Source organism: Pseudorca crassidens, chromosome 9 (assembly GCF_039906515.1).
Source record: "Pseudorca crassidens isolate mPseCra1 chromosome 9, mPseCra1.hap1, whole genome shotgun sequence".
Lineage (NCBI taxonomy): Eukaryota > Metazoa > Chordata > Mammalia > Artiodactyla > Delphinidae > Pseudorca > Pseudorca crassidens.
The window spans coordinates 39,993,412-40,016,673 of NC_090304.1; the positions used below are offsets into that span (position 1 = coordinate 39,993,412).

General features: G+C 36.2%; 1 protein-coding gene across 26 annotated transcripts in view; it reads left to right on the top strand.

Annotated features, from left to right (window-relative positions):
- Nucleotides 1-23,262, top strand: part of SOX6 (SRY-box transcription factor 6) — a 631,442-nt gene that overhangs the window by 600,895 nt on the left and 7,285 nt on the right. For 20 of the 26 annotated variants that reach the window (XM_067749779.1, XM_067749774.1, XM_067749772.1 and 17 more), the window contains 2 exons: nucleotides 11,972-12,205; nucleotides 14,791-15,007. In XM_067749779.1, coding sequence (XP_067605880.1) covers nucleotides 11,972-12,205; nucleotides 14,791-15,007 — 451 coding nt within the window. The remainder of the gene's footprint in view (nucleotides 1-11,971; nucleotides 12,206-14,790; nucleotides 15,008-23,262) is intronic. The other 6 variants (XM_067749767.1, XM_067749782.1, XM_067749783.1 and 3 more) reach the window with 1 other exon arrangement.

Genomic DNA, 23,262 nt, shown 5'->3' on the forward strand with positions numbered 1-23,262 from the left:
TGAGCCTTGGTTTTCTCATCTATAAAGTGAAGTGAATATATTTACCCTCTTACCCATTTCAAAGGATTGTAAGGAGGATTGAGATAATGTATTTCCTGAAAGCACTTTGTAAATGTTATTGTAGGTAAAATTCCTTAGTACACTTGGTGTTTCTATTCTGGAAACTGATCTCTGGTCTAGACTAGTGAAAAACATAAACTGTTCTTTAAAATAATTACTTTGGTACTCTAATTAGTGAAATGTCTGTTTCCAAATTGTCCAGCGGAATTTTTTCTTTATTTGTACACTACATATGTTTATATCTTTATCTCTATCTATCTATCTATCATCTATCTATCTAATTTATTCAGTAAATTTCTTGGTATAGGTAAGTTCAATACTTGAGGTAAGTAGGGCATTTGAGGTAGGTAGGGATTAAAGAAGCTTAAAATGAAAATAGGGAAATGAAAATTTTCCTATGGCTTTCCCCTGCATTGGTCGAATGAAGAATTAACACTTTAATCAAAGTACCACAGGTTATTCATCTTTTGTTCCTGTACCTCTGGTTCCTTATTTTTCTTCTGAACCGACCTCTAGTTCAGAAGAACTATGCATCCATATTTTGCATTTGCTGTCTTTAAATCATGACACCCATCAGTAAATCATTCTTTGCTAACCTATCTAGCTAATCCTCTATAAAAGACACAGAGCTCAAACCATACTCTTCCACTGCTGGTATCCCTCCTTCTCTGAAGATGAACACATCAGTTCTCTAATGATAAAGGTTCTCGCTCAGCCATGGAATGTATTTTCCTGCCAAGTAAACCACTAGGATAGCCAAATCATCCATCTCTTTTATTTTCCAAGAAGAAATCAAATTTGAATTTCAAATAGCCTTCTTATAATCAAAGTAAGTTCACATTCTGGCAGTAAGTTGGAGTGCAAAGTTAGCAGAACTTCCATAATCATAGACAGACAGCTGTCAGCCATCCCTACAACATAGTGAATTAGACCTCTACAATATTAAGATACATTTGGTGGAATAAACTTGGTGAAAAAAATCCAACCTATGTCATATTAATAACTTCCTCCTTTCCTAATTTTTCATGTCTGCTTCTAATATTCCTTTATCTTCTACATTTTTGTTTCTGATGCACTCATGATCATTTTCTCTGTTAACTCAGATGTGTCATGTAACTCTTTCAAAATCCCACAGGAGAAAATTAATTATTCTGTTGATAGACTAAAGTAGTCTAAAATAGTGTGATTGTCAAGGACCCAATGGTGTATATTTGTCTCTTTTTATTAGTAAGCAACCAATTGTAGCATTTTTTCCCCTTTTAATAATTCTTTTTTGCTAAATGACTCTTTTTTTTTTTTTTTTGAGTTCACAATGGCCTGAATATGCCACACACTCAGGTTTACAGAGAAAAGAATCTTTCAGAAAAATATCACTTACATTTGTTTGTTTGGTTTTCTGTTTTACTTTGGTACTTTTGTTTTTACCTTTTTTGAACTAAGCACTGAAATAGTTTTATTGTGGATAGTATCCCATTGTATGTATATACCACAGTTTGTCCAGGTTATTTTCAGCCTTTGGTTATTCTGAATAAAAGTGCTATTATATTCTGAAAAGTTCTCATTTGTTTTGGGTAAGTATTTAGGAATGGAATTGCAGGTCATCGATGAATGTATATTTTACTTTAAAAGAAACTGCCAAGCTGTTTTCCAAAATGGTTATGCCACTTTACACTTCTGCTATCAATATGTTTGAGTTCCAGTTGCTCCATATCCTTGCCAACATTTAGTGTTGTAATCCATTCTAGTGGGTGCAAAATGGTATGTGGCTTTAATTGCCTTTTCCCGATGACTAATGACATGGAATACCTTTTCATGTGCTCAATGGCCATAACTGTATCTTCTTCTGTAAAGTTTTTTTTATGAGTCTTTTTGCCTATTTTTAAATTAGATTGTTTACTTTTTGTTTTTGGTAAAAGTTCTTTATATATTCTTGATACAAGTCTTGTCAGACGTGTATTTTTCCCCAGTATGGGCCTTAACATTTCATTTTCTTAATAATCACTTTTGATAAGCGGAGTCTTAATTTTGATAAAGTTCAATTTATTATTTTTCTTGTATATTTAGTGCTTTATCTGCCATATCTAAGAATCTTTGCTTACTACAAGGTCACTAAAATATTCTCCAAGATATTCCTTGAGGAGTGTTATAATTTTTGGTTTTTGTTTTTTTTTTTTATAATTTTTGTTTTTGTTTCAAATCATGATTCATCTCAATTAACTGTTGGGTGTAATGTGTGGTAAGAGGTCAAAGTTTACTTTTTTCCCCATATTTGTCCACTTTTCTAGCACTGTTTGTTGAAAAAAAAGATCATTTTTAACAGCTTAGGTCTTTATTGAAAATTGACCATATATGTGAGGAAGATTTAATTCTAGACTGTTTATTCTGTTCCACTGATCTATTTGTCTATTCTTTTTAAAAATTTTTATTGGCGTATAGTTGCTTTACAATGTTGTGTTAGTTTCTACTGTACAGCAAAGTGAATCAGCTATACGTATACATATATCCCCTCTTTTTTGGATTTCCTTCCCATTTAGGTCACCACAGAGTATTGAGTAGAGTTCCCTGTGCTATGCAGTAGGTTCTCATTAGTTATGTTTTATACATAGTGTATATGTGTATATATATATATATATATCGATAGTGTATATATGTCAATCCCAATCTCCCAATTCATCCCACTCCCCCCCCTTCCCCCTTGGTATCCATACTTTTTTTCTCTATGTCCGTGTCTCTATTTCTGCTTTGTAAATACGATCGTGCATTCCAATTCTTTCAGATTCCACATATATGCGTTAATATAATACATTTGCTTATTCTTTTAACAATCCCACACTGTCTTTATTACTCTAGTTTTTACAATGTCACAAGGTCTTGAAATCAGGTAGTTTGAATCCTCCAACTTTCTTCAAGTTTGTTTTGGATGTTTTTACTGCTTTATTTTTAATATAGTTTTAAAAATCAATTTCTAAAGACAGTCTCTTGCAATTTTAATAGGATTGGGTTGAATCTATAGATAAATTTGGAAAGAATTGACATCTTAACAATATTGAGTCTTCAGATCCATGAACATGGTGTATTCCTCCATTTATTTAGGTTTACTTTATTGAACTCACAAATGTTATATATTGTTTTCAGTGTAGAGGTCTTGCACACTTTTTTGGTTAAATTTATTCCTAAGAATTTTATTTTCTGATGCTATTATGAATGTAAACTTAAGAAATTATTTTTTAAATCACTGCTAGTATATAGAAGTACAGTTGATTTTTATATTTTTATATTGTATATTGCAATAATGGTAAATTTACTTTTTAGTTCTAGTAATTATTTTGCAGATTTCTTAGGATTTTCTTTGTAAACAATTATATTATCTATGAATACACATAACATTACTTATTATTTTCCATTTTGCCTGCTTTTTATTTCTTTACCTGCAGAAGAATGTTGATTAATAGTGGTAAGAGTGGACATCCCTTGCCTTGCTCTTCATCTTGGAGGAAAGCATTCAGTAGTTCACTATTAAGTATGATATCCTACAGGTTTTCCTTAAAAGTTCTTTATCAGACTGAGGAAATTCCTATCTATTATTAGTTTCCTGAGAGTTTTTATCATGAATGGGTATTGCATTTTGTCAAAACCATCTTCTGAATCTATTGTGATGATCATGTTTTTTCCCCTTTGTTTTGTTAAATTACATTGCCTGATTTCAAATATTAAATTACTATTACATTTTAACTTAATTTATCCTGAGATAAATCATACTTGGTCATGTTTTATTATCCATTTTACATATTACTGGGTTTAATTTGCTAATATTTTATTAAGAATTTTTGCACTTATGTTCAAATCTCTGTCAGGGTTTGATGTTACTTCATAAAATGAATTTGGGAAGTATTCTTTCTTCCTCTACTTTCTTAGTTTGTGTAAGACTACTATTAGTTTTTCCTTAAATGTTTGGAAGAATTTACCAGTGAATCCATTTGAGATTGGAGTTTCCTTTGTGGGAAGGTTGTTGGCTATAAATTGAATTTCTTTATTAGCTATAGGAGTATTCAGACTTCTTATGTATTCTTGAGTGAATTTTAGCAGTTTGTGTCCTTCAAGGAATTTGTTCTTTTCATCTAAGTTGTCAAATTTATTGGAATTAAGTTATTCACAGTATTTGCTTTCTATCCTTTTAAAGTGAATAGTATCTATAGTGATATCCCCTCTTTCAATCCAAATATTGGTATTTTTGTTTTCCCTTTTTGTAGATCAGTCTCACTAGGGGTTTATCAATTTTATTGATCTTTTCAAATTACCAGTGTTTGGCTTTGTAAATTGTTTCCTATTCACTGATTTCTACTCTTTATCCATTCTGAAAATCTCCAATTTTAACTGGATTATTTAATTCATTTATATTTAATGTAATTATTAATTTTGATGGGATTAAGTCTTGCAATTTGCTATTTTTCTATTTGTTCCCTCAGTTTTTGGCTTTCTGTTATTACTTTTTTTCCTTTTGCTTAATTGAATCCTTTTTCTAAGCTACTATTATGAAAACTTTTTTCTTTTTTTTTTTAGGGCAGTTTAAGTTTCACAGTAAAACTGAGGGAAAGATAGAGATTTCCCATATACTCCCTGCCTTCACACATGCATAGCCTCTTTCATCATCAACATCCCACCAGAGTGGTACACTTGTTATAACTGATGAACCTATGTTGACACATCATAACCACTCCAAATCCATCGTTTATATTAGCGTTCATTCTTGATGTTGTACATTCCTTGGGTTTGGACAAATGTAGAACATGTATCTATCATTATGGTATACAGAGTATTTTCATTGCCCCCAAAATCCTCTGTGTTCACCTATTCATCTCTCCCTCCCCTTTACAACCACTGATCTTTTTACTGTTTCCTTCTGAATCCTCTTTTTAGTCTTCCATTTGAATTACTCTACTGGTGTTTTAGCTATACCTCTTTGTATTTTTTAAAAAATTGTTTTTTCTAGATTCACTGTTCATTCTTAATTTGAATATCCTTACAGTTAAAATTATACTACTACTCAAGCAACATTTAATATTTACTACCTTTGTCCTTTGTGCCAGCCATTTTTCTCATGTGTTTTACCTCTTCATATATTATAAATCCCACGATGCAATGTTGTATTTTGTATTAAATAGTCCCTTGTCTTTTAAAAACATTAAACAATCAGCCGTTTATTATGAAATCCAGAGAAGAAAAAAAATTTCTTAATTTAGTCACATATTTATCATTTTCAGTGCTCTTCTTTTCTTCCTATATATCTAAGTTTCCATCAGATGTTATTTCTCTTCATCTTGAATAATTTCCTTGAATGTCTCTTTTGGTCTGGGTCTGCAGGTAATGCATTCTCTCAGCTTTTGTCTGAAAGTGTATTTTACATTCATTTTTGAAGCATATGTTCATTGGATAAGACTACGTTGATTTTTTTTCTTTTAGCAGTCTAATGATATTCCATAGGCTTCCAGTCTTCATTGTTTCTAATAATAATCAGCCATAATTTGCATTATTGTTTCATTGTATATATTATGTGTCCTTTTTCTCTGGCATTTTCCCTTTGTCTTTGGTTTTCAGCAGTTTGACTAGTGTTTAGGTATGGTTTTCTTTGTATTTATCCTGCCTGCATTTGTCCGAATGTCTTGAACCTATAAGGTGATTTTTCTCGCCAGATTCGGGTAATTTTCAGCCCGTGTTTCTTCAAGTAGTTTTCAGTCATGATTCTCTCTCCTCTCTTTCTAGAACTCCAGTTACACTTAAGACAGTATATCGTTTTACGTATTGCAAAGTCTCTGCCTACTTTTTCAGCTTTTTTTCTTTCTGTTTTTGAGACTAGCTAATTTCTTTTGATGTATTTTTAAGGTCACTGACCCTTTATTCTGCACTTGAAAATGCTATGAAGTCCATTCAGTGTATTTTCATCTCAAATACGTCTTTCAGTTCTAGAATTTCCCTGTTTCATTTTATAGTTTCATTTCTCTGCTGAGTTCCCCCATTTATGCATTAATTATGATATTATTTTCCTTTATATCCTTGAACATATTTTTAATGGCTACTTTAAAGTCCTTGTTTGCTAATTACACTGTTTGAGCCATTGCAGTTTCTTTCTGTTGATATTTTTTTTCAGGGGGGGTGTCTCTGGGTCACATTTTCCTGGTTGTTTGCACAACTAATGTTTTTTTTTATTATACACTGTACAGTGTGGATTATAAATTGTAGAGACTCTGGCTTCTATTATCTTCCTCTGTTAAGAATGTTTATTTTTGTGCTAGGAGGCAGTTAAAATACTTGCTGGTCACATTGAACTTGTGGAGGCTTAGTTTTGCACTGTTAGGTAGTGACTGTTTGAGTTTTGTCTTCAGTCCTAAGATGAATCCTTAGTCTTAGCATACAGTCTTTATTCCTAAAGAGTGGTCCCTCTGGGGTTTCAGTGGAAAGCCTGAAGTTTTCATGAATACTTTCTAACTTTGTAGGATTCAAATCCAAATTCTGTTTCCCTTGCAGTGGGCATCAGCTGAAATTTCTGCTCAGAGTTTTCAGATATACAGCCCTGGTTTCCACCAGAATCATTGATGTCATCCCTATACATGTGAAGTTCAGGTGTCAGGCACTCAGAAGCCTCAAACTGTCTCTTCTGATACATTAGGCCAAGTAAGACTGACTTTCTGTTTGCATTCTAGCCACTCCATGCTACTCAGACTGGGGAGTGTCTTCATGGAAAAACTATGAAAACAGGGGGTTTACTCAGTGACATTTCTTCCTTTCTAAGATTGAATCCTCTCCAGTTTCTTCTTAATTTTGGTAGATCTCAAATACCTTCAACTGGTTTGTTTTTCATATTTTTTCCAGCAGTTATAATTATTATCTGCTTGAAAGTTAGTCTGATATACGTTATTCTGCCATTACCAGAACTGGATCCCAGAAGAGAATCTTTTGTGCTATATTTTACTTATATTACATTTATTCTGTCTGACAAAATGTAAGTTTTAATGGGCCTGTGAGGAGGTATTTATTCACCTTATTTTTCTGTATTCTTTATTGCCAATTCACTGGTAATCATTGAGACTATTCAGTGGTAATTTCTCATTTAGCTTCCATTTTGATCTCTTGTAGAACACATTTGTTCTTGTCACTACCCTGCTTTTTTATAATAAAAACCTTAAAGACTTCTTGGCTTTGAAGTCAAGGTACTTAGCAATCTTGCCCCTACTTACTTTACGAATTTAATCTCTTGGTATTCCCCTGTTTTTTTTTAAAAAAACTCAAGCCATAGCCAGATTCTTTTTATTCCCTAAAACCCTCTGTGCTTTTGTTATAACTCTGTGCCTTTATATTCACACATTCTCCAACCTAGAATGCTTTAACACTCATACCTGCTGGTAAGTTCTTACTCTTCCTTTAAGATACTGCTCAAGCAGTACTTCCTCTCTGAAGCTTCCGTGTTATTCATATCTGTCCATTCCAACAACATTAATAGCTTCCCTTCTCTGCTTTCATAGTACCTTGAAATTACCCATGTTAGCACTTACACTGTTTTGTAATTTTCTGTTTATGCATCTGTTTCCCACACTGGACCAAATTCCTTAAAAACAAGTCACATGTGTTATTTATCTTTGTATACTCCATCACAATGCTGGGTACGTCTGAAATTTGTCAGAAGTGTTTGCTGAATTGATGCATAAATAAATGATTCCTAAGCACATTATAGAATTTGCTAGAGTTCCTCCTTAAGGAGAACTTTATATATGCACAAATCCACACAAAACGCTTACTCATTCACTCACATAACCCTTGGCATTTACCCAGAAAGGGGGCCTCTCTAGGATTAGTTCAGGACCATTGCCATAGGCTATGATGGTTAAACTGGCCGCCTTTCCAGCCCACCTGGAAAAACTCAGCTTTCTGTATTCTCTTTCAATCGTCTGAATCACAGATCCCTAAGAAAGTTTTTGCCTTGGCAGTTTCTGTTTTTTCCTCATAGACTATCTTTTTTCATCTAACTGAAAGTTTGCCTTTACACAGACTGTGATATGGGAGATGAAGGATGAATTAAACTCAGGGAAATAGAGAGAGCAGGAATTCCTGGAGTAAAGGGGACCAGTGCTTTCCCTTGTTGCCTAGTGTGGTACTGTTGACCTTCCGTTATTTAGGAATGGTGTTGCTGGTAATTAAAGACTCTTAGGCCAGCTGGAAAGCAGTAGTCTCCAAGTACATAGCTGTAGGTCTAGGCTTCTTCCAACTGCTTTCCATGAGAAGACATATTATGAACATTGAACTCACAAATGATTCCTCTGCTATCAAAAGTAAAAGAATCTGCCTCTTAGAATTATGAGCAATTCTCTAGGGTAACTCTGGATTCTGACACAGAGCATTGGCTACTTTAGAATGAATTGCCTCCCCCCCACCGCCCCTTTTTAACTTGATGTTATTTCTGAAAATAAATGAGCAGCATGAAGTCACATTTGATATGTAGATTCTTAAGTTAATTATAGCAGAAAGTCAATTTTAGGCTTCAAATATTCAGATTAATAGCTTAATTAATACCTTTTAAAAATAATTCTATATTATTATATAGAGTTTTCCTTATCTGTTTAAAAGGGATTTCCTAAAATACAATCTCTTTTTAAATTTCTGAGTTTATACACATATATACAGGCATATGTATTTTTATTGCTATAACAATAATTCCCTCACCAGTTTGTTTCATGAAGCAGTTTTGGGAAGTTAAGGGACACTTTCTAAATATTCTTTTGATGTTAGGGCCCCTTTATATTTTCTTAAAATTCTGCCTCTGATCATATATCAGATCCAATTTAAAAGTAGCTTCAAAACTTTTGATCTCTCTGGATAAGTCTCTTCTTCTTCCTAAATCTTGGTTCATTAATACAACATTTCTAGTTTTAACTTGGAATGTCCCATTCATTTTGCAGTTGACGCTGCTTGGGAGAGAGAAAAGGAGACAAGAAAAAAAAGATGTGCATACACCCTGGTGTTTTCTATTTTCCCTTAATTCACATTTTTATACTATGTACTGTGCTTGAATTTCTCAATTTCTGGGTGTATTTCTTGTGAGAATAGAGATCTGCTGTGTAATTAATTCAGTGTCAGTCAGTGTCATGTAAATAATATGTACTATGAGAGGACAGACAAGGTCAGTGTAGGACAGTTGGTAGGGTGGGACCTGAACTCTATACCTTGGAGAGGGTGGAATTTAGTCAGGTAGAAGTGAGTAGGAAGGATATGTTAAGACTACAGTATGGAATGAGAGGGAGAGAGATTGGGTTAGGTTTGGACATGTCTGGGAGTATCAGTTGGTATGGAGTAGAAGATCTACTAAAACCAGAGTCTAAAAATCTACGATGATCAGTCTGTAGATTAAAACTGCCTGTTAACAATGAAATACATCTTGTAAGTGAATAAATAAATGGAAGCTGGCTATTTGGTGTTGCTAGAGGTGAAGAAAACCTCTGACAGTAAAAGCAGATCTCAAATGTTAATCACCTGTAGCAAAGTAGTTAACTTAGAATAATATTGAAATGTTTTTGCATCTGACAGTCTCCACAAGCCTGTCTCCTTTTATATGTATGCATGCAAGTATATAAATTGCTGAATTCATGTCAGTTGTAAAGTAATGGCACTGAGGGCATCATAAATTACTACGGTGATCCTCAGGAGAAGACACTGTCGTATCTGAATGAGTGTTTCACTTCCAGAGTAATGTATGCCTTCGTCTGGCCCAGCAGTCAGCATATTGCCCTGTGTTGATGGATATTGTCAGCTGGAAGCTACACTACATTTCACTGCACAATAAACATGGCTGTCAAACCCATATAAAGTGAAATCAATTTATCCTGTATGGTCAGTGCATTTTAAATGAAATTAATGTACTGTGGGTATGGTGGCGAAAAGGTAGCATATTAGTTATGCATCTTGGGATCTGAGACTTTTCATGTAAGGGATCATTCTGTCTAGTCAGGCTAAAAGAAAGGCTGTTTATAAAATATTTTATTTTGCATGGTCTTCAGAAAGGGGCCCCTCTGGCCTTCTTCATGTTTAGAAAAGAATTGACAATATTAGCCAGTTCAGCCCTTTTATTCTGTCTTTTGTTTGCAATAAATGATGACCATATTTGCCAAATAATAGTGCACTTTAATGTTCTAATTTATTCCTAGCTCTGACACAAACAAATTTCTACTTCATCAAGGTAGCTAGAAATAGAGTAGAAGGGCAGAGATGGATTGGATCATTGTTGTTCCTGTATAATCACTCCACTGAGCTGAAAGGATTTACTTTTTCCAAAATGTAGAGATGTAGGTTTTAATGCATATTTTGCTTCTAAACTTTTGGGAGTAGGCTTTCCTGTTTATGCAGTAGAAGCCCTGGCTGAGGCCATCAGTCCAACTTTGCATTTAACTATAGGGGTTCTCAATCTATAGGGAGATATATAGTAGTTGCCACCTGTAAAGCACCCATCAGTGTATCATGCTGGTAGGGGGTATGAAAGCAAGCAAGAGCTATGTTCATTCATTGATTCATTTATTCAACCATTCATTAACTGAATGTATTTTACTAACTGAAACTCTGGATGCCATGTGCTTTATTGGAACCTAGGGATACAGCAGTGAAGGAGAGCCAGTTCCTGCCATATCCTCAAGAAGGTTTCAATCTAGTAGGTTACTATGGTCACTTCTTTGGAAACTATAAAATATCAGGAATTTAGACTTAGTTTCATAGGGGATGTTAAAGAACTATGCTCACACAGCAGAAAAATATATCAGGACCCTTGAAATGACTGCCTTTAGTCTACTAGTTTTGCATATGAGTTGAAAACTGAACAGTCCTTTACTTAATAAGTATTTGAGTATCTATTACATGGAAAATCCTGGGGATACAAAAATGAGTGCAACATAAACACTAACTTTAGGGGTCTCATATTCCTGGGGATGGAATGGAAATATTAGAGAGAGATAGCCACATAAGCAAGTAATTTCTTTGGAGCATGTAACATTAAAAGAAAGAGGAATGAATGCATCCTGGGAGACATCATTGCAAATGCCCTTCCTTTGGCTTGAATTACCCTTCCCATCGTCTTTACTACCGCCCCCATTCACGTGCTAATTCCTATTCATCCTCCAAGACTCAGCTTAGATGTCACCTCTCCTAGGAGGCATTAGCTCACTGTCCCGTCTGCTGGCACCCTCTTGATGCCCTGTTTACTTCAATATTAGAGCACTTACCATACACTCTGTTACAATTGTCTGTTTGGGGTCTGTCTCCTCCCTGAATTGTGAGCTCCTTTAAAAGCAGGTGCTGTTTTATTCACTTTTGTATACCTAGCACCTGGCATAAAGCCTAACTCATAGTAATTGCTCAGTTAATAGTTATCATTGAATTACTAATTAATTCATGCAACACACAACATTTGAATAGGCCTTAAAGAATGAGTGGGATTTAGCATGAAGAAGTAGGAGAAGGGGCTTCCAGGCAGTGAGGGGAGCACTGGCCAAGGCACAGTACTGTGAAAGAGAGTGCCATTGGGGGTAAGAGATAGTTTGAAGTGGCTACAATGTTTGGCAAATGAGGCTAAAATGATAGGTAAGAGCCTGCTTTGAAGGGAGAAATCAGGCAGGAAAGGTTACCTGGAATTGATTGTGGTAAAAATGTACTAGGTATATAAAAACATGCAAAATTAATTCTGCCCAGTGTGTCTTTGAGGGCTACCTCAGAAGAGCCTGTAGAACTGTCATCTAAAACTGTCTTCTGCTTCCAAGAGTTCATTTAAAAAGAAGAGAAGGCCTAGGGAAAACAGCTGAACCAGGTGGCCAGCTATGTTAACAGTCTCCAGATAATAATGCTTTGCACCCATCTTGTTCTTCCTGCCCTGACATTACAGGAAGTAAAGCAATGAATGGCTCTGCAGCTAAACTACAGCAGTATTATTGTTGGCCAACAGGAGGTGCCACTGTGGCTGAAGCACGAGTCTACAGGGATGCCCGTGGCCGGGCCAGCAGTGAGCCACACATCAAGCGACCAATGAATGCATTCATGGTTTGGGCCAAGGATGAGAGGAGGAAAATCCTTCAGGCCTTTCCTGACATGCATAACTCCAACATTAGCAAAATCTTAGGTGAGTGCAGCCGCTGATGCTGATCTTCTAACGAGTGGAAAGAAAGGGCCTAATGTGACACCTAAGGGAGACTGTGGTTTGCGGAAGTTAGGTGGAGCTCAGCAAGCTGCCCCAGGAGACTGTCTTCATCTCTGCATTTCCCACCCTGCACCGGAGCCTTTAGGTTTAGGAGTTAGTACATCCACCAGGTGCCAGGGCAGGACTGACTAAACACTTGTTTTAGAGACAAAACTGTCTATTGTATGTGTTAATAGGACAACTCTGAGAGGTCACTGCAAAATAAGAGTCATGAAGACAAGCTTTATCTCCTTTTCTTAATTCAGTCTTTTAAAATTCGTAAGTTGCTGTGAAACGCTGGGAACACTCATAGACCCTACGGTTTTCTGCTTTAGAATTCTTGGGCTCATATGTCCCTCTGAAAGAACTCACCAAGGGCTAGGGGTGAGCCCCCAAATAGTGTGAAATTTATGGAGTGTAGAACAGTGCCTCTAATGATAACTTTAAAACTTGTAAAATAAAACTACATTTACTTTAATAAGATATGACTAGTTCAAATTTCATAGCAGTGAGTTGAACACAGAGACCACAGGGCAGAGGCCCGTTTTGTGGTAACTTGCCAGAGTGATTCTCCCGTTTCTCCGGATTAAACTCAAGCCTTGTTCTATTAGTGTAAAGCTTGCCTAGTGCAGATTATACAGTTTGGAACTATTGTGCTTAACATATTGAACGTATTTTATTCAACATGCAGCATTACAGTCAACATGTTTCCTCTTTAAAAAGAAAAAACACAGAAGGCACTGTTCTATTTAAGCTGTCATGATGTGACAAAATCTCAAAGGCAGCCGTTTAAGAAGCCGAAAAACATTAGAGACTTAAACTGTGGTTTTCATTTTTTAAATGTTTTGTTCAAAAGCAATAAATATTTAACCTGAGTAAATATCAGTGATCTGGACATACACAAATACACATGTTTTATCACTGTATAAATAATTTAACTTGATTCTGAGACATTTTGAGGCAGCGACCCCTAAGAAAATTTTGAAGATACGTAAGATCAAATAGTGTTGAAATGTTAAAATACAAGTTTTTCCTTTTTTTCTTTTTGACTTCTGAATTTCAAGATGGATACTAACTGTCATTACAGTTAAGTGGGGTTTTATTTTTAGAGTTTCAGAGATACACATAGGGGCATTATTCTTATAAATTTAAATACCTTTCAAACCAAAATGGTCCTAATATATATATTAAAATTTTTTCTAATTAATAGACACTCAAAAGAAAATCATTATTTCCCTGTCCCTAAATTTCGATATCTAACTTGGAAATTTTCCCCTTTTTGGCCATTTTATTAGCAGTATGAGTAAGCTCTCCAACGGGCACAGAACCTCTCTGTTTCCATTTTGGCATCTGTGGGGAATCTATATTATTGGTGTGCATTCGTGAAAAAAATTAAGAGTATAGTAAGTATATTCATTAAAATGTAAACTTTTAAGCACAAGAATTTTAAGAGCACCAAAAACCTTAACTGGGACTCTAAGCTGCTGGGAGCCAGCCGAACACAGAGAAGCCTGTCCGTGTAGACTCTCTACACAACTTTTGCACAACAATCAGGAGAAACAGGAATGGATGTGCTATTAAAACAGACCAGGATATTGCTGGCTGCATAGAATATTTGTACAACTTTTCCATTTGTTTATGTATGAAAAATCTCCACTGAAGAATAGCTGACATCCAGTCAGCACAGCTGTTACCGCTTTATTCACCAGCGAGACACAAAAATGCAATTTGATACACGTAAAAAAACACATCCCTTCTTCGTCAAGTGTTTAGATAATTCTTTATAAACAATATTAGAGAAGTGAATACTTTTCCTTCTTCCTGTATAAACCATATTAAAAATTTTTGTACTTTCATTGGTATGGCTTTGAATGAATGTTTATAGTACTTGAAAATGGTATATATGTATATATATATACATATATATATATATATATATATATATATATATAATTCCACTGTACCTTCCGGTTCTAAAGCTATAACTTCTTAAGTAGAGTGTAGACTTTTAATTACCCTAGGCCAGGGGATACAGTGTGCATCTTAGGTTTTTATATTTGGAAGAATATCAACATCTAACATCTTATCAAAGGACAGCTTCACTAAAGATGCTTGGAGTGTGGGAGATGTTTGAATTTCTGGAACCAAGAGAGTTTTTCCTGAGAATTCTGTCATACTCCAAAGTATACTTAGGAAGTCTAGGTTTTTAACCCTAGGCAGATGGATGGGGAAACAACCTTGGTGTAGGAGACGATCTTAAGAAGCAAAGACGTGTTTTAAAACAATATACTTATGGTAGCATCAGCTTTAAGTTATTGAGGGAAATAATATAATAAATGTATCACATCCAAATTATTCTTTGCTCTATAGTCTAAAACACTAGTTGTGTGGCTCGATGGTAGGTGGTAATAGGAGCTACCCAGAGCACAGGTGAATGAAGTGGTGGGAAGGTATATCTAGTTATTTGCCAGGAGTATGTTGTATGTTGCCTTGACCACTTGGGTACTTAAGGCTATTTTTGTGTCTAGGGTCTCGCTGGAAATCCATGTCCAACCAAGAGAAACAACCTTATTATGAGGAGCAGGCCCGGCTAAGCAAGATCCACTTAGAGAAGTACCCGAACTATAAATACAAACCTCGACCGAAACGCACCTGCATTGTTGATGGCAAAAAGCTCCGGATTGGGGAGTATAAGCAACTGATGAGATCTCGGAGACAGGAGATGAGGCAGTTCTTTACCGTGGGGTAAGTGTTCCTGCATTTAACCACCTGGGCTTTCCCGCGGTAAGAAACCACAGGATGGCTACTGGCAGTGTTTGGGGGAAAGAGATTAGGGAAGGGAAGAGGTTGTGACATACCGAAGGGGCCTGTCACAAGCGCACAGCCTTGCAGCATGGCTTCTGCTCAAATCAAAACAAACAGGCAACAGATCACTCCCAACTGATAACCCCTTTCATTGTCTCTCAAAGTAATCTAGGATGTCCAGTGCCCACACACAAAGTTTCTGGTAGTTTATTTAAGCAGACACACAGGGAGAAAAAAAGAGTAAAAACTAACCTTAAGAAATCCCCAGAAGCTTTCTAGCTTCTCTGGGTGGTGCTTCTGACTCTAATCACAATAGTCTGCTTTTGTTGTGGGATTTACCACAAGATAATTGGCCTTGACATTGGTTAGAGGACCTCATTTTTGGCATAAGATCCAGAACTCCTGTTGCAGTAAATTATTCTGTGGTAGAAGCAGTAACAATGTGGATTTTCTTGCTTAAATCAGAAACTAGACATGTTTTTGATATCTTCAAGTCTGATTTCATGTCATTTTGTTTAAAAATTAGGTAATAGATTTCTGGTATAAATTTCCACTTGGCTGACTGGCTGTCTGCACTCGAAAGAGGCCTCTTATAACCACAGTGGTCAGCAGAGCGGGGTGCAGATGTCTGTAGGTTCCAGCACACTCAGACCTAGCAGCACAGGGGTGGCAAACCAGAGGGCCGTCTGGAGGCAGTGGCCTGAGGCAGCTGGCATCAGACTGGGGAGACACTTGGGAAAGGGCTTGAGAGAGAGAAGTGGAGGAAGCAAAAAGGAAGCTGTGTTCACTGTTAACTGGAAGGGGAATTGAGGAGCTGTGCTGTGCCAGGGAAACAAGAAAGCTTCACTTGGAGGTGAAGAAAAGAGATGCCTTAAAGGAGGAGTAAAGAACCATTTATTTTTAAGGACACTCAGAAAATAACCTCATGAAACACAAGGCTGGTTTCAGAAGCATGTGTTTAAAAACATACAACTAATTTGGAAAAGTAAATAGTCAGAATACAAAAAAAAAAAGAAGGCCAATGAGAGCAGTCTGGGTCACTATACAATACACTAGAGTGTTCTGGGGAGGAGCATCGGCTTCTGCGTTTGACCACTGAGTTTGAGACGCTGTGCGACCTATTTGGGCAAGTTATTTAACTTTTCTAAGCTTCTGTTTTCTCATGTGTGAAGTGAAACGAATAATAGTACCTATCTCTAACGATTGTTGAGAGGATTCAATGAGGCAGTGCTTTTAAAAGTACTTTGTATAATGCTTAGTACAATATCAATAAAGGTGAATTCCTGTCATTATTATTACTATTAAATATGGATTTGCTATCAGAGTAAAACTATATTTTATATCACACTAGATAATCAATGAATTTCTTTACACTATGGCAGAACCTTTTCGAGGTAAAGTGAGGCTTAAATCACTTTGTTATTTGAGGATCCCAGTGTATTAACAGCTGAAGACATGCCAAAATAAGATATCAAATTCTTCTGTGTTACAAATGTTTGCATTTTAAAAAGTAATGCCTTTAACACCAAAAGTACAATACAATATAATTGGGCTACTCACATGTTAATTAGAGAATTTATTAAATATACCAAGTCACAGTGTACTCTAGGAAGTATAGTTGTAGGTAACAAAATATAAATTTAAGACTGTGTAATGTCTTCTTTTAATCCTGTTAGTCTATCTCTGAAAAGGTATATAGTCTCTTTTGTGCGGAGAATCAAAAGTTTAAATTTGAGATGTTTTGTCATTCCCACCCTTCTCTCAGTCATGTCCCCTGTGTTGCATAGTGGGTCTCTTTTGCCATGGTCTGGAAGATTATCAAAGGTACCATTTTAGTTCCCTGATACTTATTTGAAAATATGAGATGCAGGAATTCTATTTAATTTAGTCCTCTTTACCAAAGGGAACATTGATACCAGCTCTGGACCGAAATACCTCAACACATAACAATGCATGTAAAATGAAACTCTAAAACAACTCAATAGCGTCTACCACTTATTGAATGCCTACTGTATACGAGGTGTTTTAGGTATACAAAGTATATAATCCTCTAAATAAGATAAAGAAATGGAAGCTTCAAGAGGTCCTATGGCTACTGAAAGGGGAGCAAGAGCAAAGGATTAAATCAGGTCTCTGCCTCTGTCATGCCAAATGACTGAGGAATTGTCTTCACAACATTGCTTCAAAATATGCCTCAGAGTCCTATTCTGCACAGTTGTGAGTATGACTGTGCCATTTGAGGAAGAGCTCCTAGAACCTAGAGAAAATAAGGTCTTTTGGTGTGGTATACAGTAGCATAAAAGGAGCTTGGAAATTTAGAGACTGAGGATTCTGATGGCGTAGAGGTCCTTTGTGGAAGGCTCATTTTAGACTGTGGAATAGGGCTATGGATGTGCAGGCAATGGCCAGAATATCTTACTCTTAAATCTCCAGTGCTCAGTATTCTCCTCTGCCCAGTTTTGATAATACTTGCTACATAAAGCCAGGTATTATTTCCACTTAAGGATTCGTATTTTCTTTTAAGTAGTTGTATTTGATAGATTATTAGCTCCCTGGGATTCATCTTTGCAAACTGATCTTCATTAGATACGAGGTTATTTACAAGAGGGAAAGACAAACAAGAAATTCAAAGATTGCTATTGACTTCTTGAGGGAATGGGGGTGAGATCAATTTTTATAGCTGATTTTGAAAAGACGTGCATAACTTTCAAGCCAATAAAATTACATATATTGCTCAACACTGTCATACATTTTACTGATGATACAACTGGAAATTCAGTGAGTTAGGTTTTTTTTTTTAATTAGCTATTATGAAATGAATTTATCAGTATATGAAATGGAGTAATATTAGCTCTAACCTTGGATTTAACCCCTTCAATTGATAGGTTAAGTATCAGAGTTCTGTAATAATCCTGATAGGAGTACTATTAATGTTAAGATGATACTTATTAGGGTACATATAGCTACAACATTGTCTTTTCCCAAAGAACTATGGCCAAATGTAATGTATTTCCAATTTATTTAAAGCATATTCAGTAATTTACGTGTGAGCTAATAGAGAATTATGCAGATACCAAAAACTGTTAAAATTTGGGGCTACTTTTTAAGTAACAATAATGGTAAATTATTGAATACTTACTTATGCTGAGTGAATTATACAGATTATTGCAGATACAACAAACTTATGAGATAGGCACTATCATCTTCTCTATGAGGTTGAAAAACACAATATTCAGAGATGTTAAATAATTTGTCCAAGTCCACACAGCTAGTAAATAGCAGAGCTGAGATTTAGACCAGGCTTATGTGAAACATATTTCCTTTTCACCCTTACACATACCTCTCAATTAGAGCCTACAAATTTCTTAGAGGCTGTATAGTGTAGTGGTTAAGAATGTCAATTCTGGAGCCAGTCTGTTCTGGCTCAAATACTGGCTCTGCTTCTTCCTGGCTCTAGGAACTAGTGCATAGCAATTCTTATTCCTCTGAACTCTCCACTTGCCCTTGGGAAACTTATTTAAACTCTGTGTACCTCAGTTTCCTCATATGTAAAATGGGGATGACAGTAATACCTACAACATCAGACCTTTCTGAAGATTGAATAACTTAATGTATCTAAAGTGCTTGGAACAATGTCTGGCATATAGTAAGCCCCAAATTAGAGTAAATATTATTATCCTAGAGAAATGATGTTATGTGTCAGGTATATATTTCATATTATAAAGAATTATGTTCTCCTGCATTGTGGTGTAAGTGATTTGAACATTTGCCATTTTGATCTTAATCTCAGAGAGGTTGAATAAAACCTATAAGATACTTACAAATTTAACTGAGTAGCATAGACTAGACATGCTATTTTTAGCATTGTCCTGTAGAGAAAGCCAGATTAGAATCTCTAATAGGTAATGTAAAAAGATGTGCAATTTATAGGTTTAATCTCCTAATGAAGCAAACTTCATTGCCTTCATTTATAGATACTGTAAAGGATCAGCAAACAGGAGCTTTGACAACATAAATAAATAGTTCCATTGCAATTGGCAAAGCTAGACTATACTCCAGGACTCTTCTTGTGATTTGGAAACCATGCAACAATGCTGGACTCTATCAGGAACAGCTCAAACTCTTTACTTGGGCTGGGAGGGAGGGTTCTTAGCCATCTCTACTCATATCAGCTGCATGCGTGTACTTTTACAAATATCTACAACTTTTGTTTTGATGTGCACATTCATTATTTGTAAAGTCCAATGCTTGCCAGCTATCCCTGTTTGTGAAATCTGCAGTGTTTGAATTTTGACTTTGCAATTGATCTGTAAAGGAAGGAAAAATGCTTTTTAGGAAAGTAACTTCCGATAGACAAAGCTTGAGCCTGCTGGCCAGATTTTCCATTTTGTTAATTGATTAGTCAGTCAGTTGGTAAGGGCCTATTTGAAACCAGCTGTGTGCCTAGTACTGTACTAAATTAATATAGTACATGAGGTATTAATTCTGTACACAGTGAGCTTTCAGAGAATGCTATAGTCAGAGAATCCAGACATATACATGAATAGGTTAGCAAATAATAGTTTGTTATACACACATGCACACACAGAATACATTGCATAGTGCTCCACATAATGTATAATGGAATACTAATTTTGATTATATAGACAAGAGCAAGTAAAGCTCTGAGGGAGGGAGATTACTATGCATTAGGACCACGCGTAGGCCATTCTTGAGGAAGGGGACTTGAGGTTTAGGTAGGGTCAGGCTGGTGGAAAGTACAGGTAAAGATTCCTATTTTAGCATGAAAGAGAGCATGAACAAATGGGGGAAATGTGAAAACGTTCAAAAATAAATAAGGAGGCTATCCTAGGAATTTTTTCTGGCAGTAAGAAAAGTAAAATATGTAGGGTGGAATAATATTTTGGAAACCCATGAAAGCCAGATTTCTTCAATTATAATTACCTATGCTCACTTAATTTTTTTAGTCTCTTTTTATGCTGATAATGACAACGAGAGCAAGACCAACATGACAGTTAGCTTATGATTCTGCATCCGCAGCATCAGTGGTCACATAGAAGGGGCCTCAGAAGTCATGTCCTTCATAGCCAGCCACTGTAGGAGTCCTTTCTAAGTTTAGCTTGAACTCTTTCTTTGAGGGCTAGAGAGCTCGCCACTTTTCAAGGGAGCTAGTTTCTTTGTGGAACACCTCCTGATGCTAGAAAGTTCTTTCTTCTTAAGTAGGCCATACTCTGCCTTTCTGCTACTTTGTAGATAGGTTCCGATCCTCTTCTTTGGTCACTTCTGGAACAAATCTCTTACTTTTTTGTGAAGAAAATCATTCAAGCATTTAAAGACGATTATATTCACATTCCTTCTCCACTACCCTCTCTCTCATATATCTAAGCTCATTATATCTTTTCTTTTGTAGAACAGGTTACCCAGACTTTTCATTTGTTTTCCTTCTCATTCACTAGTTCATTCTCTCATTCCATGTATTCAACAGATTTTTGTTGAGTGCTTCCTATGTCCCAGGCACTGCTTAAGCTCTGGGACTACATCAGTGAAAAATCCTATCTTCGTGAAGCTTCCATTCTAGTGGGGGATGTCAGACAATGAATGAGTAAATGAATGAATAAATAAATAAATATCAAATAATAATAAATGCCTTAGAACAAACTAAAGGAGGGAAAGGGGTAGGGAGTTTTAGAGGATGGATTGCAATTTTAAACTGAGTGGCTATAGAAAACCTCACTGAGAAGATTAACTTGAGCAAAGACCTGAGGAGGTGAGGGAGCTAGCCATGCAGGTATCTGGGAGAACTAGGCAGAGAGAACAGCAATTGCAAAGATCTCGAGGAGAGGTTGCGCCTGGCTTGTTCAAGAAATAATGAGGCCAGAGCAATAGGAGCAGAATGAGTAGGTGGGATGAGTACTAGATTTCAGAGGTAGTAGAGAGCCACATGCTGAAAGGACTTGTTGGCCATTGTGAAGACTTTGAATTTGAATCTGGGTCAGATGGAAAGACATTGAAGAGTTATAAGCAGAAGAGTATTGTGATCTGACTTAGGTTTTAAAAAGATCACTCTATCTACTGTGTTGAAATATTGTCTGAAGGGGATGTGCCCTGAACTAAGGAGGCAGGCTCTTACAGTAAACCAGATTAGCATTGGTGGTGGCTTGAACCAGGTTTGTAGAGGTACAGGTGGCAAAAGTGGAGGGATTTTGGATATGATCCTGAGAGTGAACCAGTAGGATTTGCTGATGGATTGGATATAGGGATATAGGATTGGCCCCAGCAGTCAGAAAGATGAAGTAATCATTAACCAAGATCTGAAAGGCCATGAGAGGAGCCCAGTACATGGGAGAATGATCAGGAGTTCAGTTTTGCACCTCTATTTATCTCTCAGGCTTATTGTGAGGATTAAAGGAGATAATGTGGAAACATCTAAGCATTGTCCATAGCACATAATAAGAGGTCAATTCAAATTTATTTAATATATATAGATATTTTGATTTTAAAATACTGCAAAAAAATGACCATCTATTCTTTGCAAAAAGAAAATGTCCTTCATGAAAAGAAAATGTATCATTTGATAGTTTGCATATGGTATGTAGAATTTATATTATAGATTAACTCACCATATTGGGAAATCTGTAAAATGGGTTAATAGTGCAGTAAAAGTTTTCACTTGACACTCATTACGTGATTAAGGCAAAAATATTTTTATTGCAATTATCCAAATTCAGTAAAATATTTAATGAGGCTCTTACTGCCTTGGGTAGGTTAGCATAAAATTTAATTTGTGTTAATTTGCCCAAAACTTAGGAAGCAAGAAGTATACTGTTTTTAGAATTTGATTCTATGAAAGCAAAAACAATATCTTATCAGATGTTTCTATACATAGATTTAGATTCCTCTATCATCTTCTTTGGGGCAATCAAAAAAATAACCACGAGCATCATAGAAAATGCATCAATATCAGGCACGTAGTATCAGCTGGATACCTACAGGCTCTATAGAAATCAGGAATTTTTATGGGATATAGTGAGCATAGTGTATCTGTATATTGAATATCTGGGAAGGAAAGAGTGATGGAATTCAAGTCAGGTGACCTAGGTTCAAATCCCAGTAGTGTTGATTATTGAATGCAGGACCTTAAGCAAGGCCTCATTTTCTTCATCTGAAAACTGGGCATAGTAATACCTCATGGGGTTGCCATGTTAACTGAATGAGGTAATATATATGTAAATATTTATATATTATGTTAGTCAAAGGTTAAGGCATCATTATTATGCCTCCTAGTGTTTGAAAGAAGTTGTTAAAAATAGCATTATCAGATATCCCACAGTGTGATTCTAGGCCATTTCCATCATTTCTCCTTCTACCAGGCTGGAAGGCATGCAGACATTTTTGAGAAGTTATGCTCCTTCAGGACGTGTCAAAGAATAGCTGGTAACTAAGCTAGCTCTTCACAAATTCAGCGTATTTTGCTTTTAGATTGAGGTGGATAGAAGTTTCAATGTAGGGGGCGTCAATAAGAATGCTTCAAGTGATGGACTGACCTGAGGCCAAGTATTAACAGGTGGAAGGACTTTCCAGGACTTCCCTGACCCCAGCTTTTATAAATAGATGGAAACTGAGGCTCAGAAAAGAGAGTTACAATGACATTTTGAGGTGAATTAATAATACTGTACATAGAGATTGAGAAACACTTGGTGAATATTGCATCCGTGAGAATATTGTTTCAGTCCTAGTCTTTGAGCTAGGTAGTAGGTCTTCCATTCTTTCAACCAGTTACAATGCCTCAAGGGAAACTGAGAGACAGATAGCCATGTCTCCCTGCAGAGGGAGAGACTGCCCTTTGTAAAGGGTCTGGTAAGTTTATTTGAACTAGAGTGTCATGACGACAGACTGAGCTGGTGTGACCATGCCCTGGCACCCGCTGGGATCTACGATGAGGCAGCGTGTTATTCTGTTAAGTGGTGGAGCTTTCACTGTTCTTCACTCCTGACTCCTCCAACCCCAGCTCCAGCCCAGGGCCACAGGACTAACGACATCCAAGATGATCCTTTCATAATTAGGAAGTAGAAGCTTCAAGGAGCTTCCCTACAAGTTCAGCCACGGAAATAAGTAGACATTTACACGGATACCAAATACACGCTTTGCCAAATCTGACTCTGGGATATACTGGATCCTTTCTCATCTTGATCTTT